The sequence below is a fragment of the Pollicipes pollicipes genome, unplaced genomic scaffold, assembly GCF_011947565.3.
Source record: "Pollicipes pollicipes isolate AB1234 unplaced genomic scaffold, Ppol_2.1 Scaffold_4002;HRSCAF=4701_pilon_pilon_pilon, whole genome shotgun sequence".
Classification (NCBI taxonomy): domain Eukaryota; kingdom Metazoa; phylum Arthropoda; class Thecostraca; order Pollicipedomorpha; family Pollicipedidae; genus Pollicipes; species Pollicipes pollicipes.
Genome location: NW_023596420.1, coordinates 25919889 through 25947736, shown reverse-complemented (window position 1 = coordinate 25947736; position 27848 = coordinate 25919889). Strand labels below are relative to the sequence as shown.

The following is a 27848-nucleotide window of genomic DNA, read 5'->3' as shown; positions in this document are numbered from 1 at the left end:
AGTTTTCGCCCATAATCCGTTCCTTGATTCGAACTAAGCGGGATCGAACTATCGACCGTTAATCCGACGTAAAGCCGGTTTCGCCCATGTAAACGCCCCTCGCCGAGAGGGTTAACGTCGCATGATCCGTTCCGATCTTAATTCGAATTATCCTCGGCTGCCCATGTAAACCGGGTAAGTCAGTCGGTTTTGGTTCTGGGGCTATCGAATTGGAGGCGGCGGTGCGCCACAATCGCCGACCGTGCGGCTGACGGCATGACGGAGCGAGAAGCCGAGCCGACCGCTAGCCGCTGTCTGCGGAGCCAAACCGACCGCTGTCCGCTGGCTGCGGCGCAGAGCCGACTGCTAGCCGCTGTCTGCGGTGCAGGGCCGACCGCTGTCCGCTGTTCGCCATGCCGTCCAGCGGCAGGTCAGAACGGCGCCGCTCTCCTCGGTGAACACCGGCAGGTCGCGGCCGCCACGGCACCGCCGTCCACGAATGGCTCGAGCCACGGCTGGTGTCCAGCGCTGTGCGATGTCTGACACTGGGTGATGTCTGACACTGGGTGATGTCCGACGCCGGCTGATGTCTGACACTGGGTGATGTCCGACGCCGGCTGATGTCCGACACTGGGTGATTGATGTCCGACACTGGGTGATGCCCGACACTGGGTGATGTCTGACACTGGGTGATGTCTGACACTGGGTGATGTCCGACGCCGGCTGATGTCCGACACTGGGTGATGTCTGACACTGGGTGATGTCCGACGCCGGCTGATGTCCGACACTGGGTGATTGATGTCCGACACTGGGTGATGCCCGACACTGGGTGATGCCCGACACTGGGTGATGTCTGACGCTGGGTGATGTCCGACGCCGGCTGATGTCCGACACTGGGTGATGTCTGACACTGGGTGATGTCCGACACTGGGTGATGTCCGACGCCGGCTGATGTCCGACACTGGGTGATGTCTGACACTGGGTGATGTCTGACACTGGGTGATGTCTGACACTGGGTGATGTCTGACACTGGGTGATGTCCGACGCCGGCTGATGTCCGACACTGGGTGATGTCCGACACTGGGTGCTGTCCGACGCCGGCTGATGTCCGACACTGGGTGATGTCTGACACTGGGTGATGTCCGACGCCGGCTGATGTCCGACACTGGGTGATTGATGTCCGATGCTGGGTGATGCCCGACACTGGGTGATGTCCGGCGCTGGGTAGTGCCTAGTACTGCAACCTACTCTGGACTCGGTGGTACACCAAAAATCAACATTATCATTCTGTTTGTGTGAGGTGTTGACGCTGGCGCTCACTTGCGTGTTTCTCAAGTGTGAGGTCGGCTGCCAGCGGGGACAGGGCACGCGCCAGACAGCGGGGCTGAGTCGAGCGGAGCCGGCAGCGCCGCCGGTGACGGCTGATGTGCCAGTCGTGACTGATGGCGCCGGCGTGACCCCCGCCTCGGCTGGTCAGCACCCATTGTGGCCCAACACAGGATTGCGCTTGGGCGCGTAGGCGCGCGCCCAGCCGGCCGGCCACTCAGCCAGCCCCGCTATGCCCCCGCGGCGGCTGGCACGGCTCGCGCCATCCTCTGCAGACTCATGCCCTGTCATCTGTACCTGGCGTCGCTAACGAGACCACCCCGGAAGTCGTGCTGCTACAACAGAGGCTGCTGTTGCAGTAGCATGAGTGCCACGGTCAGACACGATCTGACGGGGCCGGAAATACCGTGAGCGAACCTGACCTCGCGGAATCACGCCACGTGCTCCCAGGTGAAGCTGCGCTGTATGGACGCAACGTTTGCCACGTCTGCTGACCAAGGTTTAAACCTTTAGAACCGCGCTGAGAGAAACGAACCGTCGGCCGAAATTTTCCGTCCTGCCTGAATCGTAGAAATGTGTTTGCTGTTTTTTTTAAAATCTGATGGTGCCAGTGTGGCCTTCGCCCCCGCTGATCAGCACCCATTGTGGCCCAACACAGGCCTGCGATTGGCTGCGTGGGCGCGGGCCCAGCCGGTCGGCCCCTGGCGTTTCGGAATTAGGCGTTCGTGAGAGCAGAACAGAGGCGTTGGAATGTTTCAAAAGGTGACAGCCACGCTCAAGGTATTGCAGGGACTTTACTTGTAAGGCAAGACCGCTGACCGACGGGAGGGGGCGGGGTAAGGATGGGAGACTTTGTAGGCTCTTAATTTATGCAAGTGTCTTGTAGCTGCTATGTTAGACATACATCTACAACTGTTTCGACTGATGCAAACTTTGCCTGCTCGACCCATCTTGACCATTAGGTAATGAGAGCTACCCAGCTTCGCAAAATTATCCGTCAAGTCAACACTGTTTCCACTGGGGAGGCGGTTTCCAATAAGCGGTTAGACCTTTTGCGTCACTAAAGAGGCATCTGCTTGCACAGCTTGCATGTCAAAATAGGGCTTGGTCACGACTGGTGAGAACTTGTTATTCACGGCCCATAGTGCGCTTAAGTTTCCATGAGCATATATTTCGCCGACTGCTTTACAAGAGGTAGGGGCTGGTCACAGCATGTTCAGGCTGAAATAAATTCTGAAACTTCAAACTGTACCTGCCAAGAACAAAATGAGGCAGGCTATAAAACCGGGATTTCTCCTACAAATGCAAATCACAGAATTGCGGATTTTCCTTGTTTGAGCCCTACTCCCGTCCGCCATCGACAGCCACTGCCCTGGATCGGCGTCCCCCGCGTGACTGACTGCAAATTGATCGTATGACTGCTTTACTAGATGTTTATGGATCAGCGGCACTACCTCGTGGTACATATTGCGGATGGGATTCCTGCTACAGTACGTGTTTCCGAAACAGTTTCCCTTACACCATACAACAGCAGAAAATAGACTTTCGGAAGACTGCCAGCCTCAGGTACACATTGGTCCTCCAGGCATTCGTTTTCCCCTCCTTCAATATAGCCGACTTGATCAATCGTTTTTTGTGTAGGACGAATGTGCACACTATTCTTAGGCAAATAACGTATGCCTACATTTGTTGTGGCAGACAGTATAACTCGGTATTTTAGGTTGTTAGGTTGTCAGGTTGACAAGAAGCTGACACTCTATATGTGCGACTTTTCTGGCGACCTATAAATTACGCTTTCTAAATGAAAATGGAGTCATTAGTAACGATCATAAGTAGCAACCACAAGCCCATGTAACGACACGTTGCATGTGTTTGTGGACTTGCTTCGCTAAGCGACGAAGCTGATTCCTTAAAAACGTATGTGAACACCTGTTGCGCTCTAGGGACAGCATGGGTTAGCGTTATTTCGAGATGTATTTAGCATCGTTTATTCAACTTCCTGGCCGACCCGTCAGGCATCCCGGTTGCCTCCGACTACCAGGATGCCTGACGGGAACCGGGTGTAATATGCTGACTACCAGGACGTATGGGGCCAGGGGAAACAAACTTAAGCTGCCATCCAGTTTTTCGTGCAGCAACAAGGGGTGACACGCTTGCAGCCTGGATGAAGATCGTTAGGTGACCGCTCGCTCCTTCCCTACAAACCTTAATTCGCGTGTGCGTGTTGGGAGGCGGTTGTTGCAAAGGCCTGAAGAGCTCCGTGTCATCTGTTTCAAGAAGCAATCGTAAACCCATGGGGTTAGTACTTATTCGAATCTGAGATAAAGCCTGTCATTGCGCTTACCATCTGCGCGTCACAAAGCCATGCGTCGAAGGCGATGAAGCACACCAAAGTGGTTAACGAAAGTATTCGAAGCATCATTTGAGGAATGTTCATGTAAGAAGCTCACAATCTGCTCGCTCAGACTTTACCGCGGCTCCAAAATATATCTGATCAATACGTTGGGAGTACTATTTTGCCGTAATCATGGGCCTTCCTGAAAACTGACCTTATTTTCTGGTCCTATTGGATGTGATTATTCTGCAATCGATGTGTGGTTTATGCAACATTTCAAAGCAAAGGGTTCGGGCAATGCATTCGATTGTCACTGTGGCTCGCCCTTTTCGCCGTAATGAATGAATGAACAAAAGCTGGATATCTGCATTTGGCATCAGCGCGTTTGGTTGTCTTATTTAATGTACTCGCCGGCGGCGACTGAGCGATCAACCAGTGGCATTTGGACGACGCGAAAATGTGACTTGGCAACCCGTTATGTAAAGTTTATGTCTGGGGTGCAAAGTGCGCATCAAGACACATAAACGGACAGTAAATACAGGTGATGAATCGGTACACACGGTGATCTAAAACTTACCATGGTACCGACGATAGTTTCGACTACGGCGTGTCGTAATCGGCACAGTTTTTCCCTGAAACGCCGCCATTTCCGGCTTGCCCAGCGATTATCGGCGTAAGCGTGTGTCACACAAGCTCATGTTGGGCACATGAATTGCAGACGTTACACTGATCAACGCTTTGAAATTATATTTACGCTTCTATTCGCTCTGGTTGCCGAGATATGGTATAAAAGGTATGTGAGCATAACAAATTAATAAAGGATGAAAGATTAACTATAAAATATTTATTCATATAAATATATAAAAATTTTGCATAAAAATTAAAAACCGTAGCAACCGTCCATTCGTCTTGACCGTTGCTGTACATGTGACACGTGGTGTGTATGACCGCATATCTGGCACCACATGGTCCCCCGTTCAATTTTGTGCCGAGACGTGCCAATTCCTTGTCGCCGTGACTACCGGTTACCGCAATATGGCCGCGGTTTCCAATGACTGTTCTTTGGCCTTGTCGCGGGTTGCATTTCCAAGCCATCCATGCAATACCAATGGGCTTAAAACGAATCCTCCGGCCCGTGGTACGCCCGAACCCAGGACCGCAGTGGATCGCGAGATACCTGTAGAAAACCACATCGCGCGACCGCGCGTTGCGCCCAACCGTTCGGGAACCCACCATTCGGCCCGGGCAAGACGCAGTGCAAAATGGGACAGACAGGTGACACGCCCTGAGCAAATAGGCTTATAAATTTGAAAGACCTTCCTGCGGGCACCTCCAAAAATCGCTATTATCACCTCATTCGTCTGACAAATATATAAATACACACGCACACACACACACACACACACACACACACACACACACACACACACACACACACACACACACACACACACACACACACACACACACACACACACACACACACACACACACACACACACACACACACACACACACACACACACACACACACACACACACACACACACACACCTATATATATATATATATATATATATATATATATATATACTATATATATGTATGTATATATATATATATATACCTATATATATATATACCTACACATATTTGATTAAAAACGATTGCTGACTCGACATTGACGAGTTGTTTTGCGCATCATTTTAGTTTCCGGACTTGGCACTATCGTTTAAATTAAGGACCGTTCGCACAAAATCACTCAGATATTCGTTGCTCTTTACATTCTTACGTTTCAAGATTTTATCTCATCGTCGGAGAAGACTGAATGGCACAAGAAATAAGTTTTGAGTTTAAAAGGATGATAATTGTGCACTTCTACTGGAAAAATATTTTGGTACAGAGAACACAAATGAAGCACGACTAATTGAAGGAAGACATAATGCCTATTTTTACTTTGATACATATAAAATACACTCATAATGAGAATACTACAAAGACACAAACATATCGCCACAATCACATCAATACTGTTTACCGCCTACCACCTAATTATTCAAGGGATGTACAATAATTTGTTTGTCTGTTTAGGGCTGGAGAGAGTTCGCCAATGAACAAACTTTCCCAAATTTGAAGACGTGTTCTGTCATGGCACGTCTGCAAGTTGTCGTGCCATTGTTCTGTCGTGTTCTTGTCGCATGTGGTCCAGAGGTGCCCCGTCACGTAAGTGCATTGTCAGGCGTCGTGCTGAGTGTCGTGGCTACACCAATATAGTGTATCGAACGAAGTTTGCAGTCTCCGATGTTGCATTCGCATTGATACACTACATTGGTGCATTTTGGCCTGTCGGGTTTGTCTGGACTGTTCCCCATAAGAAACTTTTGGGTGGTGGGCGGTGAGCACTACTGATGTGATCGTGGCAATATCTTTGGGTCTTTGTAGTGTTCCCATTATAACTGTATTTTACATGTATGAAAATAAAAACAATTCCGTCTTACTTCAATTAACTATGTTTCATTTATGTTCTCTGTATCAAAAGATGTTACCAATAGAAGTGCACAATTTTCATCCTTTAAAGCTCAGAACTTATTTCTTGTGCCATTCATTCTTCTCCGACGATAAGACAAGATCTCGAAACGTAAGAATGTAAAGGGTGAGGAATACATAAGTGGTTTTGTGCGACCGATCTTCAGTCTAAACGATAAGGCTAAGTCAAAAGCCCGAAACCTAGTACGATCCATAAAAAGCTCGCCAATGCTGAGTCAGCGGTCATTTTTAATTGAATATGCATAAAAGAACCAACATATATATATATATATATATATATATATATATATATATATATGTATGTGTATATATATATACATATGTGTATATATATATATATATATATATATATATATATATATATATATACGATTGGGTGTCACACGGCTGACGCACGAGTTAGTGTAGTTTATGATAACTTATGAGGCGAAAGCACAGTGAACAATCCTGCTCATTCAATCACGCAGCAAACATATAACGGACACAACATAATCTATGTTGGGTTGGTCAGGCCATTCCGGGAACGCCCAATGTTCTACTAACGTTTCATAAGATGCCTAAAAATGATACATCGGTCAGACAAATAGCGTAATAACATAGCCTCTGGCAAACACCAGCGAAATCGGGCATTTCAAGGGATGCCTGAGATCTCCATTCTGATAGCGTAATGGTGGTAATTCCGTGGAAGTTAAATCATGCCCCGGCAAGTGGAGTGGAAAGGGCAGTGAACATTGCTGACCTCCACCCCTGAAAAGTGGGGGGCATGCCTCTCTTGACCGCCCCCCCCCCCCCCCCCCTGTTCCTTCGTTGAAGGAACAGCGGAAAGTTTAAGGCAGCATCCAGTTTCAACCGGAGCTTCACACAATTCAAGAGGTCGGGAGCAGTTTCATTTTGTGTCAACACGCAATGACCATCGCAGCGCCTCCGAGCGTTTCCAGGGCGGAAACCTTGGCAGCGTCTCCGATCGTTTGAGGTGGCGACTATCGCAGCGTCTCCGAGTGTTTCCGGGGCAGCGACCGTCGCAGCGTCTCCGATCGTTGAGGCAGCGACCATCGCAGCGTCTCCGAGTGTTTCCGGGGCAGTGACCATCGCAGCGTCTCGGCGCTAGGTGTCCGGCGCGACGCCAGTTGACCTATGACGCCCTGACGCCCTCCGAGCCCGGCCGATCGTCACCGCCAGCAGGACATGCTGCTCGGTCGGGATCCGCCGGTGTGCGGCGCGGCTCTCACACGGGCCGGGTGTGGCGTGGCACCCCCACCTCTAGGATTCCTGTGTCGCTCGCTCGCCGGCCATCGGCTCACGCTCGGCGTGCTGAGCTCAGGCGGCGCAGCTGGAGCGCAGGCCTCCGGCGGCCGTTCGAGCAAACACCTGACAGTGCTATAATTGCATGCATTGAAGCCATCAAAAGATTCGGCTTCAGCCGGAGTCATGACCCAAGTCAGCTGTCGTCTTAAATTGGAGAGTAAATGCTGGTCTGCGCCCTCGTACACGGATTCGTGGTAGCTTTGATCTTGGCAACTTCCATTGAAACATTCTTTGATTTCGCTGCATTCAGTGTCAACTTCCTGGTCAGCAACTATTTAATGAACATTCACCTGAACAAAATGCCTCAGGGTGCACTTATTCGTAATTCAGTCCGGGCTCACCAAACATGATTCACCGCAGCGGATGGCATCATCAGGCAGACACTGACTGAGAGGATCCGATCACCCAGAGCGAATTAGTAATCATTTACCGGGTCAGAGACTAATTCGGGCGGAATCTCTGATCCGGCTCGGCTGGGCCGGGCTGGCCCGCCGTCTCCCGGTGACGCCGGTCGGCGCTGAAACGGCAGCTGGTGGCACCCGGTGCTTGCATGGCAGCTGGTGGCACCCGGTGCCTGCGTGGCAGCTGATGGCACCCGGTGGTTGCGTGGCAGCTGGTGGCACCCGGTGCCTGCGTGGCAGCTGATGGTACCCGGTGGTTGCGTGGCAGCTGGTGGCACCGGTGCCTGCGTGGCAGCTGATGGCACCCGGTGGTTGCGTGGCAGCTGATGGCACCCGGTGCCTGCGTAGCGGGGAGGGGTGGGGCGAGCCGGCCGTGTCCCCCCTCACAGCAGACTACCACTGAGGGCACTGTGTTCGCCAATCAATACACAGCTCGACTGAAAACCAGCTTTGCAGTCGTGACCCGTGAAATCAACTCTAGAGGTGATGAGTCGGTGGCGTATGGTATGAAGGGGCGGATCCAAGGAAGGGCGGAGAGCGTAAGCTGTGTAAATGCCCTCTTCAAAGAAGAGCCATGTGGGCGGTCATGCTTGTGACCCCTCCAAAGTTTTACGTAAATGTGAACATGAAATTTGTCACCAATACATTGTTTGCTGTTTGTCGCAACATGTTTTCAATCCCCTGCTTCTCTTTGGATCAGAAATGTTCAATGGTGCACACTGATCGATCAATGCTGCAACATGATAAACTTCTAGCTTGTATTTAGCAGCTTCGCTCTATTATCTGTTGCTTTGAGCGCCGCATTTCTGCTCTATTCTAGCTGTGTTCCGCGATATCATTATAGCGCGTCACACAAGGTTGCTTTCAGTCACCCTGGCATTCATGTTTGCGTGCCATATTTTATCATGCGAGTTAGGAAGACAAGAGTCTTTCTAGCCGCCTAGAGGGCCTCTCCAGTCGTCAATTTTTGGCTTCCAAGTGGAGACGATGCTGAGGCGCGTGAACTTCAGGGGCTTCAGTAGTCTCTTAGCAGAGTGGTACAAATGAGAGAGGTAAAAAACCTAGGGGATGAGAGGGCTGCCCTGAGAGGGCCGTCCTGAGCGGGCGGGCCGTCCTGAGATCGAGCAACTGTCTGTGATGGGTTTGGTGTGTTAGTTTGGTGGCAGGTGGCTGATAGGCGCAAACTAAAATGGCTTTGGTCGATTACACACACATGATTTCGTATTAGCATTAAGTGCGCCAAGTTATAGGGCGTCAAAATACGTCAATTTAATAAAAACATCACATCGAACACTTGATCTTGTCCAAAGGATTTCAGTTCTTGAGAGCGGACAAAGTTATCCACCTCCCCAACCACCCACTTATCGTCAGATATGCCTTTCAAATAAAAGGCCGCCAAAATGTGGCCTGGACTTTCGGGGGTCGGTCCAGTCCCCTTCAATCAAGCTGAATGACTGGATTTGTCCTGCTGATATAGAAGTTATGGGTGATGAGATTACCAACGGGCTATGCCTGCTTTACATACCCCACCCTCGATTCTTGCGCTTATAATGTCCTGTCCTTCTCAATGCTAGACATCACGGAGTGTGGCAGATGTAAAAAATGACCGACCATTGCTCAGATCGTTAGCTGGGAAGAATTGGAATCACCGCCGTCAAATGACGAAATGGTTCCGGGACCGCGTGTCAGGTTTCTAAGCATTCCATTTAACTGTACTTAATCTCATACTCAAGTTGGGTTCGTCTGCGTCAAAGTTGCCAGCTAAGCGCTAGAAAGGGCTGCCACTATGTACATGGCTGTCTGTGACGGCCCGAGCGTCACGCCCGACACTCCCATCCGTAGGAAATGTGGCTATACCTTGGGGGCGGCTGCATCACCAACAGTCCGATCAAGGCCCCACCACACAAGTTAACACCTGACATAGATATTGGAAGGCTTAAATACAACACACTTTAGGGGACAGACAACGTCCGTGCGCCAACCTGTGACCGGTTAAGATAGCTTGCGTATTATATTTTTACTAGCACGACCGGGAAATTTCTTTTTCAAAACGCAGCATTTCAATCCCACCGTTTGCCACACCCGCATTTTGTCTTCAGCTGCATGCTTTGGACCAAACCAGTAATATACATCGTGCAACGTTGAACAAGCAGGGTCATGATGATGTGAAAGTTATTGATAATTATTCCGTAGATGATAAAACTTTAAGTAATGAAGGCAGTCACTCTTGGGACACTGACGGGTATAATTAATGCTCCTAATTCTCAACAGTGCCGCTCCAAAAACAAGCCAGCGGGGCGAGGCTCGTCGTGCGTAGTGTTGGCGTGGCTAAGGCTCACCGTGCGTAGTGTTGGCGCGGCTGAAGCTCACCGTACGTTGTGTTGGCGTGGCTAAGGCTCACCGTGCGTAGTGTTGGCGTGGCTGAAGCTCGCCGTGCGTAGTGTTGGCGTGGGCTGGGGCTCGCCGTGCGTAGTGTTGGCGTGGGCTGAGACTCGCCGTGCGTAGTGTTGGCGGGGCGATTCAGAAAATGCAATGTATGACAATCGACTGGCTGCGAGTCTGACCGATCGTGACAAGGTCAGTCGATGAAATCAATAACGTGTGATGATTTACAGTTTTGGTGACAGGAAACAAAATATTTAAAGGAAACCCGGGTGCTTTGAGAAGGTGCTGGTAACGACGAACTGCACTATAATTCCAAAAAGGAAGACGCAACTGAGCCGATACCGATTACAAAAAGTCAAAAAACACCGATTACAAAAAGTCGCCGCTGCTGTGCATCAGCCCGTGGCTGATGATTCCCTGTCACTTGCAAGGGGTCGAAACATGGGTGTTGACAGAAACAAGGGCAGTAGAGAAGAGCTGCTACACTGTGGTGCTCATCATAAGATGATGCTACCTGGGACCCGATGGAACACTACGGGGGACATCATAAGATGATGCTACCTGGGACCCGATGGAACACTACGGGGGACATCATGTGATGATGCAGGCTGCAGCGCGATGTGAGACTACGGTGGACATCATGTGATGATACTGGCTGAAGCGCGATGTGAGACTATGGTGGGCATCACGCGCTGATGCTGGCTGAAGCCCGATGGAACACTACGGGGGACATCATGTGATGATACTGGCTGAAGCGCGATGTGAGACTATGGTGGACACCGTGCGCTGATGCTGGCTGAAGCCCGATGGAACACTACGGGGGACATCATGTGATGATACTGGCTGAAGCGCGATGTGAGACTATGGTGGACACCGTGCGCTGATGCAGGCTGAAGCCCGATGCGAGACTATGGTGGACATCACGCGCTGATGCTGGCTGAAGCCCGATGCGACACTATGGTGGACATTATGCGCTGATGCTGGCTGAAGCCCGATGCGAAACTATGGTGGACATTATGCGCTGATGCTGGCTGAAGCCAGATGCGAGACTATGGTGGACATCATGTGCTGATGCTGGCTGAAGCCCGATGCGAGACTATGGTGGACATTATGCGCTGATGCTGGCTGAAGCTCGATGCGAGACTATGGTGGACATCATGCGCTGATGCTGGCGCTGAAGACTGATCCAGAACCGATCTACCTGTGATGAAAACAAAGGATGTCTTTTATGACTGACTTCGACAGTGAAGAGAGCGCTCCACATTGATATGGGGTTTTGAACTGAAATAGCCATATTGAAGACATTTCGGTGCTGTTCAGAATCCTACCCTTCTTAATAGCTAAGCTCCTCTGGTTTCTGAGCTACGCGCCCGCCAAAGCTACGCGGTCTCTGAGCTACGCGCCCGTCTATTGCCTCTCAATCAATGTAATGCAAGGCACGATGACGTAAACAAACCGTGAGGTAATGAGGACCACATTTACTAAACGGAGAGTTGTGCTGTTTAAAGCAGTCCCTTCCACTTCAGAGTATACCAAAAGTTATAAGCGAGCTTGTTTTATCATATCTCATGCTTGTTCCAATGTCTTCAACTGTGAAACATTCCCTTTAAAGGGAGCATCTCACCTTGTTGGTACCTTTCACTCATTGTTACATCAGACGCGTACAATTTGATCAGTACTATCAGTTTTCTCGAAACCGTTCTCAAAAGCTCAGAAATTTGATTTGAAGCGGCCGATCCTGCGGGAGGATCTCATTTGACTTCGTGCACACAACTATGAAAGGCACGTTTCATTTGTGTTGCTTTTTGAACCGCGGCGTTCTGTAATGTCAGCAAAACATGAATGTGTCAAAATGTTTGTGTAACATATGTTACGAACATTGAACATACAGATCTGCGGATATGGAGCTGCTATCCTGCGAATTCCACGACATGTCATACTATGGATTTAATCTCTCATTTGCGGCGTTAACCACAGAGGCTTTTTCGAAGAGCACTTTGGTTTCCGGGACCGAAATGGCCTGCGCTCAATGTGACGCTCTGGTCCAAACTTCAATCAGCCAACTCGTAACAGAACCTTCCTGCTGGGTCAATCGCAAACGCTCTTTTATTCGCACCAGTAGAGGTGCGCATGGTCGCTATCGTGCCAACGGTAGTCGCGATTGCAGGGAACAGGGAGAGTAACACTGGGTAACGCTGTTACAAAACGTTGACAGCGAAAGCTGGAATACAAAATAATTAAACTTAATATCCTTACCAGCCTCAACGGTGGTGCAGTAGCACCACTCAGTGTTATTACAAGATTTAACTAGTCCTGGGGTTTCACTAGAGTATGCTTTTGAAACTTGCCCCAAAGGTGGGACACTCACTCCCTTTAAGCGCTGATATCGGTTTGAAATGGTTTGTGATATCTTTTGTCGCTTTTTTTGTTTTTGTTTTGCTTCGGTGACGCTCCGTGGGTCTATCTGGAATAGTTTAAACAATTCCTGGCGTTTGGTCCTGAGTTTTTTAAGATACGTGCGCGCGTTTACTGAACCCTAATTTTTAATTTTTGCTTCATTCTTTTGGGCGCAGGAAATATTAACGGTTTCAGGTCCCAGAACTCCCATTTTCTGCTCGGCGGGCAGCCGGTCAGCCTCTGTAGGGAGCATAGTAGGTTCTATTGTTTTAGCCTGGGGTCTCCATCAGCGGACGCGGCCCATCCTGTTCCCTAAAAGCACGACCAGAATCAGGATGTTGTTAACTGCGTAGGTGGCATCGCCAAATCGAAAGCGACTCCGAACACTTGGAGAAGAAGGTGGTCCGCTAAGTTAGCATTTTTGTTCATTTTTACGTTAATTTGTTGCTTTTGGAAAGCGTGTGTACTATGTAACCCTGCTGCTTCCGGTGTGGTTTCCCCCGCCAGTAAGCATCCCTCTCACGGATGGAGAATGTCAGATGGCGTGCCCGCACCAACACCAGCTGAAACAGCTACGCAATCTGAACTGAAACAGACACGCAATCTGAACTGAAACAGAAGCGCGGTAGCTAGGGACCTCAGATAGTCTAAGCCCCGCAACTTCTGTAAAATATGGTATTGATCTTAAGGGAGCTGACTAGAAGTAAGCAAAACTGGCTATTGCCCTCCCCGTATCCCACCACCACCCATACAAGCGTGTTCAGAGGATGGGGGATTTGAAAGGATGTCCATTGCCCCATAATTAAAATGCTCATCATGTGCAACGAATTGAATTTCAGTTGTATTTGAAAATTTGCTTAAGCAATTCCAGGTCTTTGAAACAAACCGATCGGATCAAGGGGCCGCACGCAAACGGAAAGCTTTTCTCTGAGCCTGCATGGGTGAACCTGCCTAGGCCGCTCAACGGAACAGGTATCTCCGGTGTCTTGGAAAAGGAGCAGGATCCTTCACTGGTCTTGAAAGGGCCTCGCATCCCTGGGGATGTCAGCGCTCAACATGCCCCCTGATCGCGGACTGCGCCTCGGGGGAGTGGAGCTCGTCCTTTCTGCGGCGCGAGAAGCGCGGGCCGCCGGTATCTGCGAGCGCGCGCCGGCGCCGCGTGCGGTACGCGCGTGGCCGCCGGGCGTAAGCGGCGGCCGCTCCGGCGCCTATCGATCTGATGGCGGCGGGCGGCCGCCAGCGCGTGAGCCCGCTGGCGGCGTCAGTCCTCCCGCTCGCCGCCGCCGCCGCACCGCCCGCTGCACCGCCCGCTGACCGGTGAGCGCTGACCCGACCCCTGCCCCTGACGCTCTCCCCGACCGCTGCTCCCTGACGCTCCTCCCCGACCGCTGCTCCCTGACGCTCCTCCCCGACCCCTGCCCCGACACCTGCCCCTGACGCTCCTCCCCGACCGCTGCTCCCTGACGCTCCTCCCCGACCGCTGCTCCCTGACGCTCCTCCCCGACCCCTGCCCCGACGCCTGCCCCTGACGCTCCTCCCCGACCCCTGCCCTCTGACGCTCCTCCCCGCCCCGTCAGCAGCGTGCGTGACCGATGCCGCCGTGAGTCGACCGAGACGCGACCGTTCTCTGCCATCGTAGCAGCCAAGTTTGGAATGGAGCTGTTTATTAAAACAGAAACTTTGCGCGTCATGGGCCTATGAAGTGGTCTAGGAGTGGTTCTTGACCATGCTGAGAATATCCAAGTACATAGTTTTCAACTATGCAGATGGCTACCTCGTGGCATTCGGGCTCCTCCACAAAGTGAATTGCAAATGAAACCTGCTCAATTAGCAACACTAAACGGTGTAGGACATGCCAGCTTTCAGTGGCAAGGGCACAAGCTGCAATTTCGACGGATCATTTGTCGCATTCCTTGTCCTAAGTTGTGAGGCGTCCTTGTGCAGTGATTCCCACAAGAGAGCTTAGCTCGTGAGTAGACCCAAGTCAGCGCTGACGATATATGTTAACAAAGGGCCATCCTTTGTTAGCTCATCCTTCCCATCCTTGACCATGTCTGGGGTTTGAATACAATGAACGGTACCGTCCCCATCAATGTGCTGAATGCTTGAAGCTAGTGAAGCAGCCAGTTGGTAGGATTTGGTTCAGGTATCATAGCTGAAATTCTCTCAGGAAGGTTGCAGGTTTTGGTTACAGGCTGCTGTCTCAGCCATCTGTTCCTTTGTAATGCAATTATGTTGCCATTTGCATGCAAGCACCACAAAATCGTAAATGCTACTCATTCTCGAATAATTCAGACACGTTTGCTGAGGAGATTTTTGCAGTTGTACTGACTGTGCTGCTGGCAATGCGCTCATCACTGCAATTGTTTCCTCCACACCGCATCATTTGTCTACTCCGATCGTTCTCTTGCACTTACCCAATGAGAGCAATGCTTCGTTTGCCTCGCAAGCGCTCACGTGGTAGCCGCGGCGGGAACCAAACGTCAAGCTGTTTCGTGGCGCAGCCTGGGTGGAGTTCCCCGGCTGGGCCAGCGTGCCACTGCTACAGACCGGGATATTGGGCTGAGGCTGGCCGGCTTGAGGCTGAGGCTCTCAGGCTGAGCCCTGGTTCCGGAGATCGAAGGCGAAGGCTGGCTTCGGAGGTCTTGGGACAGTTTTCTACGTTTGCTTCCCGACTGGAAATTGGCAGCGCGACCACAAAGGACGGCTGCTAAGGTTGGAAACGATAGGCCCAAACTGCGGGCTCGTTGACCACAGCCCCGAACAACCGAGCTGAGACCTGAGATCTGAGTCCTGAGTCTTCCGAGGTCCTCCGGAGATCTGAGCACTTGTCTCAGTCTCCCGAGCTCACCCAGAGATCTAAGCACTTGTCCCACTCTCGAGTTCCTGCAGAGATCTAAGTCCTTGCCCCAGTCTCCCGAGGTCCCCGGGGATCTGAGTACTTGTTCCAGTCTCTTGCGCTCCTCTGGAGATCCGAGTACTTGTTCCAGTCTCCCGAGCTCCTCCGTAGATCCGAATATTTGTTTCAGTCTCCCAAGCTCCTCCGGAGATCCGAGTATTTGTTTCAGTTTCCCGAGCTCCTCCGTAGATCCAAGTACTTGTTTCAGTCTCCCGAGCTCCTCCGTAGATCCGAGTACTTGTTTCAGTCTCCCGAGCTCCTCCAGAGATCTGAGTACTCGCCCCGGTCTCTCGAGTTCCTGCACATACCTGAGTCCTTGATCCAGTCTCCCAAGCTCATCCGGAGAACTTGGTCCTCGTTGCAGTCTCCCCGGCCTTCGTTCCGGAGAGCTGAACAGCCAGGAGCTGCCGCCTCCGAGCAGCGCCGCTAGCGGGTTTCGCCGGCGGTGACTGCCCTCTTACTGCAGTTGACTTCTGTGGAGGTCGTCCGGGACCGTGGCGCCCAGCGACCTATACGCGGTCAACATGTTTACGATAACCGTGGAATGGCCGTGAAAAACGCGCGAAAATTTTGCAGCCGTGCGTGGTGTCTTGCCATTTCCAATGTCCTGCTTTCCCACATCTCAATTCGTATCTGTTGGAAACATAAAACTTCGCAAATCTCGCGGTTGCTACGGTACAATTCACATTCGTTCTCCCGTTTCTCAGTAAAAGCGCAGGCTGGTTTGCCTTCCTGAGTGCAGCATGTCTTCGACGGGAAAATTCCCCGACCTGCCACCCGTGCTTCGGCGCGGTTTCCGGGCCGTCTCGTCGGGGTCATTTCTGAGGAACGGGAGGGGAGGGGAAGGGGAGGGTGACGGACTGGGCTGCGTGCGGGGTCGGCCGGGCGACGACTCCGGGTGGCACGGGTCGGTTTCGAATCACCTGACCTCCCCCACGCCGGCTCGCCTCACCTCAAGGCTAGATGCTGCGCAGCAGCGGCAAACCCGAAGCATGTCGAGACGGTAGCAAAAGCGTGATAGGCGGTCCCAAGCAAGGGTGAGTGACAGTCTTACAAACAGTAGATGTGTCAAATCACGTTTTGAAGTTACGTGCATGACTGTGGGTAGATATCAAAATTCCATGGAATTGTTTGGGCGATGGCCACCATGGTCTCGTGTTGCCCAGCCAAGATTTATGCCTAGCTGGTGATTACTTCAAAATACCCAGAGTCGACGAGCGGAAAGTACAGAATGGTAATGCCAACTGGTAGCCAGCAACAGGAATGAGGTCCCCCTCGGAGAAGATATGGCGTAAAGCTCGTGCTGGCACTGGAAAATTTCAAGTGCCCAAATGCTTTAAATATATGTTAACGACACCAACCTTTTAACTATCAAATGGGACGCCATTGTGATGTGGGGCAAAGAAGGTGGCATCACAAGTGTGCGTTCTCGTCATGCACACCACACAAAAACTTACTCGAATAAAGCAGGTGGCTCCCGGGAAGCCATGTACAAAAGGTTTATTTCTGCACTGTGATAGACTTCTTTCATGGGTGCGACAGGCAGCGGTGCACTGATGTTTGAAGTCTGCGCACATGCTTAGAAATAGCATGGCCTGGATATTGACTGTCCATGGTGCTTGCGAGGATTGGCTATTTTAATCGATGAAATCAGAATTTGGAACGTTTCACATTGCTGATGACTGCAGCCACACTGGTATAAAATCGCAGCTATTTTGGTCGCCATTGGTTCAAATAAAGTGGGCCTTCTGCCTTCGTAGTTTTCATGGTCGAATCACTCTCGATTCTGACCACAGAATGTTATATGCAAGGCCGGGTTCGGAAAAGTGCTATTGGTTGTTCCCTGGCTACACACGGACGCAGGCATGGGTCGGACAGCGACTAGATCGCTTCGTGATTTGTAGGCATCACATTCATCTTCACCATGCAGTTGGCTTCAAATGAGATAAGTGAGAATTTCGCGAGACTGGTATGCTGCAGAAAACAACTCACGTCTTGCGGTTCAGCTTGTTATCAGATGGTAGCAAATCCATGCAACGCAATTGATAAGAATCGCCTTCCTTTTACGTTTCACAGTTTTATTGCATATGGTGACTGTGAGTTCAGAAAAAAACGTTTTACATGCCTGCTAAACCCAACACGCCAGTTGTGGTATCCAGTTCTACGGATAATTTCTCCGTCTCCCTGACGTCAGACATGATCGCGGTGAGCTTACGTCCCGCAACTGGTAAGACCTGCCCGCCCACTGTGGAGTTGACCGTCACCAGCCAGCGGCCAGCGGGCTTTTTCGTGCCAGCCGGACACGCGTCCGCTCTGGGATTCGTAGTCCGCACCCACTGCTACCGAATAAGGAGGGAAGTATCTCCCTCCCGGATCAGGGGACGGCATCTCTGAGTGATCCATGATGTGTTTGCCACCGCAAGCTGTGTGCCGTTGCGATTATCGGCTGCAGACATTACCTTGCTAAGAGCGCCTGGACCGGGCCGCCCAGGCGGATTTCTATCCCGGCTCAAGAAGAGCTCATTCTGTAGGCGGTCTCGCTCGGAACTAATCACAATGCAGACCACACAGTATTGCAGAATTACTGGACGCAGCGCAGCTGACGACGTCTCTGGATTATCTAACATCACTGAGAAACACTGAAATCAGTATGACACGACGAAGTTGCCCTCCGCCGCCAGACATACGCTCTCAAAGCTGGGACGCCGGGTAGAGGTCTGCATTATCTCGCGGGTACCCGAAACAAACGCATGAATCTCCACAATGGGTACAATATTTCGCAACAACTTACGGATAAGTGCGTGGTCACTGGTGCAGTTCGCAGAATACGGGCATGAGCAGTGGTCGCAGTTCGCTAGTCCGTTAGTTGAGTGATGAAATAAAGGACCGCCGATTATAAACAACAGACCTGTGATGTGCAAATACGGGTGATGCTTTTGTTATACTCATCTAGAAATAGTGACGTCAGCGAATTTGGAAACAACACGCACCTCATGAAGTATTCAGTAAACAAAGAATGCTTACAGCAGTCAAGCAGCACAGACAAAATTTCCTCCCATGTGAAAAGACTGGCTTAGGGGACGTATTACGCAAAACACATGAAAAAATTTGCAAAAAACTTTCGGGTTATCGCGACTACAGCGTCCACAGACAATATGTTGTTACTTAGTCTGCATAAATTCGACATCTGAACATAGAGGTGCGCCTAATGACTATGTACCATGTGTGTAATGCAGTGGCAAAGCATGAAGCACCTTCTCATAACGCAGTATTCAACCTAACTGCTTTTTACAGCATTCCCAGAGAAACCCTACAGTCACATCCTAGACCGCGTATTTTTCAAGAAATAGGCGCCGTCCAAAAAAAACAAAAACTATAGTACTCCCCCCGATTACAGTCATCTGGGGCAGTGTCCACATCGCCCCTGGTCTGCCTTGTTGACTTATCGTTTTCTAGCACTCTCATCTACGACCGTATTCTAAGACTGCTCGTTCAGGTTATTCTGTATTTGCTTTGTCTCTGGCGTCCTGCGCAGACCTGTGGTCGTCTGAATCCTTTTAACCAACACGACAGCGTCCCGTGTAAACCTGTCATTGCCTGCCGCTCTGTTTCCCCGCCCCTGGTGTCCCGTGTGGGCCAGCGGTCGTGTGACGCTCTGTGTTCTGTATTAATCATCCCTGGTGTTCTGTATTCCCTTTATTGTCTGCGGTTGTCTTCCCTCGTCCCTGATGCTCCGTGTTAATCTGACGTCTGCGGCTGTTTCCCCTCGTCCTTGACATGCCAGTGCACGCCCGTGTGCTGTTCAGCCGGGCGGAGACCGGCCACCAGAGGCCGAGGCATCCGCTTATGCCCAGCGTTTCCCAGTAGAGCTGGTGGACGACCCGGAGCTGAGTGCCGCCGCCACCAAAATCCAGGCAACGTTCAGAGGACACCAGGCGCGGAGGCAGCAGGCCAGCCAGAAAATGGCGTCTCTCGACCAAGATATCGACCTCAGCGACCCCGGTGAGCTATTTTAGGCTCTCCGTTCAAGTCGCGTTTCTCCCCTGGTGGTAATACGCAAAGCTGCACGCGCACTTCCCGATAACTTTGCGAGTTATGTAAATTTGCTGCGTCTTTCACAGTCGCGCGGATATTTGGTCATGAGATTGCTGACTTTCCTGTGTGGTCCCGCCGGCACCAGGCACGTATTTGTTTTAAAAATGTTTTATCATGGCATACTGTACCGGGTGGTGGACACAAAGTAACTCCGAATGCACGCACCCGTGCCCACTTACAGAATTCGCAGCATGCATTAATATGGGAGTGTCTAAATGTCAGCAGTCAAAAAGCACAGGCAGAGACGTGACAACTAGAAGATCGAAAACATGTGAGGCTGTTTTACGACACGCAAGAATTTCTGCGAGTCTGTCCGTTTTCGGTAAAACAATTTGAGTTGTGCTCACGTCCCCCTCCCTCATTGGGAAAACCTGCCCTCATTGCCCCTGGTGCTACAGTAACCTCATTGCCCCTGGTACTACAATTTTCGTTATCGTTGGTCATCGCTTGCCAATGAAGTCCAACCATCTCCTGGTCCGGAGGCTGGTCGCATGGTCCGGCGTGGAGTCAATACGGCGTTCGGCGGCGCGGCGCAGTGCGGTGATAACGGTCAGCAGCGCACAGCGCCGCCTGCCGCCACCGCTGAGGCCACCCTGGCCGGCACTGTCGCTGCTGGGCCCTGGCGTGTTATCAAGAGGCGCGCCACTCTGTTTGCTCTCGGTTGGATCATCCGCCGTGGGGTCCTGAGACGCGCCCTATGGCACACATTGTTTGCTCGGTAGCCACTGATGAAATATTGGCATGACTGGGAAGACTCTTCCAGGGAAACCAGCTATCATGTGGCACCTTAAATTATGACAATAAGATAAGAGAGCACTGGGCTGATACCAAATGGCGATACTAGACCAGTAACTAATTAGAATAGAATGACCTGTAAAACACAATTATTGTTACCAATAAAGGTGCGAGCGACAATACGCCCTTGCTATTTTAAGAAGCCGAAATAATTAGGGCACTGCTGTACCTGTGTAAAATTGTTGGCATGTCATCAAGATACACGTAGCGATGAAATTACCAATGACATAACATGTTGCCCATTTGATTCCAATGCCAGTTCGAATCCAAATGGAATGCCAAATGGAACTGTGCAGCAGGGCGAGCGGGAAATGAACAGAGCAAGCAATTTTTACGGATATTGCTATAATCCTACCTCTGCATGCATGGACCGCATGCTAACGTATGGTCCCGCCCTCAGAACTGAGCGCGGCCGCAACGAAAATACAGGCCACCTTTCGCGGCCACAGAGTACGAAAGGATGACGTCATTCAGAAGCGGGAGCAGGAGCTCAATGAGCAGATGGAGAAGCTGCATACAGATGTGAGGGATTGAACACTATGACTACAGTTTTGCGTAGTGTTGCATGGCGACTGCGATACGTTACTGTTGGAAATGTATTTGTTTTATATTAGTATAGACCTTAGTGCAGCTCGTGACTGTCCAGTGTCCGCGCGTTACCTAGTCATAGTAAATAGACGCACGCAGTGACCCCATCATTTGTGTTTTGCTCGTTGTCTGTACCCATCAGAAGGGTAAGGATGTTTGAAGCAAATGGCGCCAAAATTGTAAATTTGTTGATTAGTTGTCTGGATAATGCACGTGCCTTTCTTACATTTGCATCACTCATTTACGGCGCGTCTCACTCGCCCCAACCGGCACCGTTTGAGAGCTTTTGGACGATTCATACGCGATCTACGTTGACTTAAGTCGAGGCAACAACGGCCGGCTGCTCGAGTTTTCGACATATGAACGTAACTCTCATATTGTTGCCTTACGTGTCGAACTAGGTGTTCTCAATTGTTGCATGGTCCTGTAGTTTAAAATATAAGTTGGAAATGTGCAGTGTATATCCGAACTGCTGTAGAAACCCAGTGAAGTCCGAGTTCCACCACCTCGTGGCAGACCAGTCACGTTTATGACACCAGTTAAGTGAATAACTGTGCTAGAAAAGCGCAGTGTTAATAATATCGTAACCCAAATCTGCCTTAAGCAGTCTATGCGGCTTTACAAGACATTCCTTCACTGATAGAAGGCAGGAAAGGATTTACTTTTTATACACTTACTAGACTTACTGATTCCAGGACTTCCTCCTTGTACTCCTCGTATTGCCAATATATGCAGCATACTGTCCGACGTGCATGATCTGTTAGCATTTCAGAACGTCTGTCGTGCGGAGACCTGACCTGATCGGAGACCTGAATAAACTAACAGCATGACCTTCCCTTTACAAATAACCAAATCTACCATCTTCCTAACTACCTATACCGATCATGCGGCCTATTAAATCTGACGTTTTCTGTTGTACGCATCTGGTTTGAAGCAAGTATTGGCTACAACTACAAGGCTCCTGGTCGATCACTTATTTATTGCTGAAAATTATGGGGGGGGGGGGGATTACGGACTAGCAGCTTGTTTTGCTGACAGCGAACATAAAGGGAATGGGCCCACTAAAATATTTCTCAATTCATTCATTTTTGGGACAAGTCACCACCGTGATCTTATAAGCAGTTTTGCACTCAGCCCTATAGACGGCAACGAAAATATTGCCTTTTATGTGATGGGGTTTTTAGCTGATTGTGCCTGAACGCCGTGCTAGTAATATGTCTCTGCAGCTACTAATCTGCTGCTACTACTCTGTTGGTATGGGCTACCGACATTCCAAACGCGATACTTACTCAAAACCCGTTCAAAAATATATGACGTATCGCACATACTCAAGGATGCTCTAATGGGGATGCAAGAGAGCTTGCTCACTGCAGTGTTCTCCATGCGTAAGGCCGTAGTGTCTGAATAGCAGCCTTGAATATGCAGGCATGCAAGAAGGCTGCCATTAATATGCCACCGTCAATCGACTACAAATATAAGGAAAATAAGCCATAAGCAAAGCATTACGAAATGCAGCCGAAGTTCTTTGGTTTCCTGTCCCAAAAAGAAAATCCTGTGTGCAGGGTCGATAGTTGTCGAAATATATGACGCATTAAACACAAGTATGACGTAGGTCATGCTGATGGCTTAAAAGTTTAAAGTCCGGGCTACCCACGCACATGAGACGCCCTGCAAAAACGACCGACGCACATGAGACGCCCTGCAAAAACGACCCACGCACATGAGACGCCCTGCAAAAACGACCCACGCACATGAGACGCCCTGCAAAAACGACCCACGCACATGAGACGCCTTGCAAAAACAACCCACGCACATGAGACGCCCTGCAAAAACGACCCACGCACATGAGACGCCCTGCAAAAACGACCCACGCACATGAGACGCCCTGCAAAAACGCATGTGTTATCAGATCTTAAAAAGGCGCTTACCTTGCCTGGCGTTTGCATTAATACGTTTCAACGTGGAATGTATCGACAACGTTGAGACCATGCTGAAAAAAAATTATAGAACAAAGGGAGAGTGGCTGTCGGGAAAAGATCGACCGATGAGAAAGAAGGCTGTCGTTTTAATGGGTAAGGAATGCCGCAATTTTTATCGTTCCATAAATTCATACTTCATCGTTACTATACGATATTAATGGTCTTACTACCTTGCAAGATCAAGAGATGGAAAACCGCGGCTTGGCTCTTTCTCTTTCAAAACTCTTTCAGCCACACCATCAAACTTTTTTCGTCCTCAGCTTGTACTCTCACATTGCTATTCCATGTGGGGTAGAAAAAGTAGCCCATGTTCAGTATAGCACGGCACCCAACTGAGACATTTGACACAACATAACACCCATTTTCAAAATGACACCCAAAATATTCACCTTACTACGAAGACCCTGCCCAAAATTGTGAGTTTACTTTCCAGGTAACTAGCGCAAAATGCCGATGCCAAAAGACGTTTTGAACTCCAACAAATTACGGACAACAGACATACGATAGTGCCTTCCTTTGTCTTCCGCTGTTATGCTACGAACTGAAAAGCAGGCAATGGAAGCTCAGGCAGGCAGTATGGGTCTCCTACGAGGTCAGTTTTAAAGGAGTGTTTCAAATCTGTATGTGGAGTGTTAAGGGAGTTCGTTAAGGGAGTGTTACACATTGCACCTTTGTAAATAACTCAAATAGCCGCGTTGAAGACCTTTTAGTGCAACTCACGGCTATGCCTTTTTAAGCCTAGAATCCTCTGGTTCCTAAGATTAAAGACCGCAAAGATGTGAAAGTATTTCAAGGTAACCTTGGCATTCATGACGTCGTAACAACGTCATTGAAATCCTGCCAATCCACAAGGCACGCGGCGATGAGGACCAAGAAAAATGCAATGGTCGTGCCGTTCATGTCTGGCGTTTCTGAGCGCGATTTCCAGATAAAACGACGGTCAGTTAACCGCAACTGGTGCTTGCCTCAATATCTTCAAATGTGAGACATTTCCTCTAACACAAAACCTTCGCAGCCTCACACTAACATGAAGACATGACGTTCTAGTAATAGGAATCATGAGGATTGGCTGCAACCCTCTACATTGCTTACTAACAGACAATATTCGGGCGAGCACCGTGCCTTTAAATATGGTCGCCAACGCCCGACCAGACAGTGGCAGCCAGTCACAAGCCGTCAAAACGGTAAAAATGGAATAGTCCAACAACTTCGTCGTGGGATAAGCGTTTAATGTTTTCCTGTCAGTGGGTGGGAAAGAGAGGGTCCGAGCAATGCAAAATACTGCAACCTATCCTGGAATTTGCCAAAAAACGAGGTTTTCACCGTACTTGGTTCATGTTTTTATCAAAGCTTTGGAAGAACACCAAGTTTGGGGAAAAGGACGGGAGCATCCTTCCCCTAGCTGAAAAGGAAGCTACACCCTACTAGAAAGGAGGCTACTTGAAAATGAAGCTATTTGAAGCTACTACTAAAAGGTAGCCACTGGGTTGTAAGTGACTAACAGGTGTCGAAAGGTGGTAAAAATGTCCGATTCTTAATACCACTCGTTCCGGAAGTAATTCGTAGGAAGTAAAAGGAAGGCGCTGAACACCCAGTCACTGGCAGGCGAACAATTCCTGTCATAAACATCATGGTGCTCCATTGTCGTAACAATATCGTAATTTGTGCAGGTTTGGTAATCTCAACGGACTCTACGGGCATTTCTGTTCAGAAGCTACCTTTTGTCCTCGAAATTCCGAAAGCTAAATGTCACGTCGTTTCCCCACGTCGTGATCAGTTCAGCATGCACACAGTGGCAGGCATGTTCCCTTGTTCTGACCTGTGCACCATGCAGATCGCCATACGCATGTCGCTGAGAGCGGCGTAGTGACAATAGGCGGTAAGCGTATTTGGCATTGTCACGTCATTTTATTGATGTCATATCGGGAATGTAGACGTCGCCACTCACTGCTGACTGACCCGTTCTTAAATGTGATGTTTGCTTTCAATGTTCCGTCTGGTATGGCAGGACTAGTGCCAGGTGGCCCCCTATCCTTTCAATTGTCCGTCTGGTGTCGCAGGACTTGTGCTAGGTGGTCCCCTGCCCTTTCAATTGTCCGTCCGGTGTGGCAGGACTAGCACCAGGTGGCCCCCTATCCTTTCTGCTGTCTGCTTTAAGACCCCAAGGGACCACAGTATACAACAAACGATGCGTTTTCATGCAGTGCTTTGATGATCACGTGGTGACGAGGTGGCCATGCCCTTTTTCAGACCCCTAAGGAAGAGGAAATCGACATTGATTTAAATGACCCCGAGGTCATGAAGGCTGCCAGTAAGATTCAGGCTTCTTTCCGGGCGCAATTTGGCAAGAAAAAATAGCCCGCCATTATTTGTGTGAGCGTAGGAAGTTCTTGTTGATAATTGCTTTCCGGAACATTCCATCAAATCCGGCCTTAATTCTTCATGTTCCCTGTAGACTTTGAAATATGCTTCTACAACATAGCGAGGAGATAAACTCTTCAATCGGTGTGGCAGCCTCAGCGTTGAACAGAATTGTTACAGAATGTCGCATGGTTATGCGAACAGTGGCCTTTTTATGAAATAAATTTGTAGCGTAGCTATCAGTCATGAGGACAAACAAATGCTCATAGTGTGTACTTGGAACGGTGCTACTTTAACAATTCACGCCGAACTGTGAGCCCCAGACGGGAAAAGCTGTTCATGTAAAGGTTTTACCCTGAAGAACATCATCTCAACGCGGTTAAAGGGAATGTTTCACACATTTATAAAGGGCTGGCCTAGTATCAACATCTTGCTGCTCCAGGTGGTTTAGTCTGACGTAGTTTAGTTTCCAAAATGTATACTTGCGAAACCAAAGGTTTGAGGTCTATTTTCATTTGAACTGCAGTACTTGAACTAACAGCAGGCAGCAAGCATGACAAAATCTGGTGTGGACATACGAAGCAATGTGGCAGTGCCTCAAGCCTAGACCTGTCAAGCATTTTTTAAGATTTGCCTCTGCATTTCGGAATGTCAATTCATGGTCACCGACATACACATCGGAAGTTGGTGACAATTTTTTTCTAAATGGAAACCAAAGCCACCTGAGTGTTCAGAACCACCCGGACAGATGATAAACGAGACCGTACAATATATACTAAGCCAACCATATCATTGGGTACCTGTGACTGATGCTTGTGTTTGTAATTGTTAAATAGGCCTTTTCAAAAATATTTTCAGTGACGCTTTCTTGGCCAGTTTGACCGAGCTTTGGCATGCACTTGGAAGTGAAACATTCCCTTTAAAGCTGATGTTGCCTTTTAATCCACTTGTCGACACTCGCATGCTTCGTTTATCTTCTGCTCGTTCAATGATCTTCCATGATCGCAACAGTTACTCTTGGAACACTTCATTCAAACGCATATTGTGGTCCTGGTGCCCTGAAATTCGTGCCTCGTGAATTGTTAGATGGACGAGAAAGAAGATTTTTCACGAGAGGACGGTGCTGTATAATTTCTGTTGTCGTGTTGCTGATTGTAGATAAACAAGTTTATGAGCCTTCTCTTTGCCCTATTGGAATGTATGAATGGAAGCATCAACTTACTCCGGTCGTTATGTGCAGGCTGCTCCTGCTAAGAGCAAGCTGCCTCGTGTTTTGTGACATTGGCCTATGTCACAAGATGTAAGTCTGTGTGACTGGCCTGCCTGCTGAACGGCCTTTTTGTGCGTCACTCCAACCACTACACGGCCATACTTCACTGCTACGTCCAGCAAGTTATAACGAACACGGTGTGTAGCTGGCTGCCTCTTTCCGTTGCGTTCCGTTCTTTCCGTTCCAATGTCATTAGCGGGGTGTTCAGGAGGTTCTGTTTTTGGCCACGCCTGTTCAGCGCCTTTTGTGGATGGTGTTTTCTCCAGATTACGTCCTGTATCTCATGCCGTACCTGTAGCTGGGTTGTGGACACTCCCGCGCCGTTATCCGAAATATACGGACAGGCCCAGGGCAGCGCTTCTCTTCACCGCAGCCACATCGGACCGCTGTCTCTTCACCGCAGCCACATCGGGCCGCTGTCTCTTCACCGCAGCTGTAGCGGATCGCTGTCTCTTTACCGCAGCCACATCGGCCCGCTGTCTCTTCACCGCAGCTGTAGCGGACCGCTGTCTCTTCACCGCAGCCACATCGGGCCGCTGTCTCTTCGCCGCAGCTTTAGCGGATCGCTGTCTCTTTACCGCAGCCACATCGGCCCGCTGTCTCTTCACCGCAGCTGTAGCGGACCGCTGTCTCTTCACCGCAGCCACATCGGGCCGCTGTCTCTTCACCGCAGCTTTAGCGGATCGCTGTGTCTTTACCGCAGCCACATCGGCCCGCTGTCTCTTCACCGCAGCTGTAGCGGACCGCTGTCTCTTCACCGCAGCCACATCGGGCCGACCTCTCGTCACCGCAGCTACATCGGACCGCTTTCTCTTCACCGCAGCTACATCGCGCCACTGTTTCTTCACCACTTCACTGTGGTACTGATTCGGTTGTGATGAACTCGCCGTTGGAGTAAAAGTTGGGAGCTGATCAGGAACATTAAAACTGCTGACCGCACGCTCGAGCCTTGAGCGCGCGAGGGACTGGTGACAGCCGACATGATCGTGCGGGGCGCCCGCTGCTCAACCAGCACCGTACAACTGGTCACAGGGCGTCTTTGAAAAAAGCCACGCTCCGTTGCTTTTAGACCTCCAGGAACTTGGACGCATTTAATACCGTGGCGCAAATGAAGCAGCGTGGAGGGCTGTGAAGCGGCGTGGAGGGCTGAACTCCATTTCTTAAGCGCAGCGATGTTTTTGAGCTG

The 27848-nt window shown here is 50.0% G+C and overlaps 1 protein-coding gene across 2 annotated transcripts in view; it reads left to right on the top strand.

Annotated features, from left to right (window-relative positions):
* The window catches only part of igl (IQ calmodulin-binding domain containing protein igloo), a 97062-nt gene extending 70049 nt beyond the window's left edge, over positions 1–27013 (top strand). Inside the window, exons 3-5 of one of the 2 annotated variants that reach the window (XM_037216768.1) lie at positions 19442–19576; positions 20865–20986; positions 25282–27013. In XM_037216768.1, coding sequence (XP_037072663.1) covers positions 19442–19576; positions 20865–20986; positions 25282–25389 — 365 coding nt within the window. In that variant the 3' untranslated portion in view covers positions 25390–27013. Of the gene's footprint in view, positions 1–19438; positions 19577–20864; positions 20987–25281 lie in introns of both variants that reach the window. The other variant, XM_037216767.1, reaches the window with a different exon arrangement.
* Positions 27014–27848: the final 835 nt, after the last annotated feature.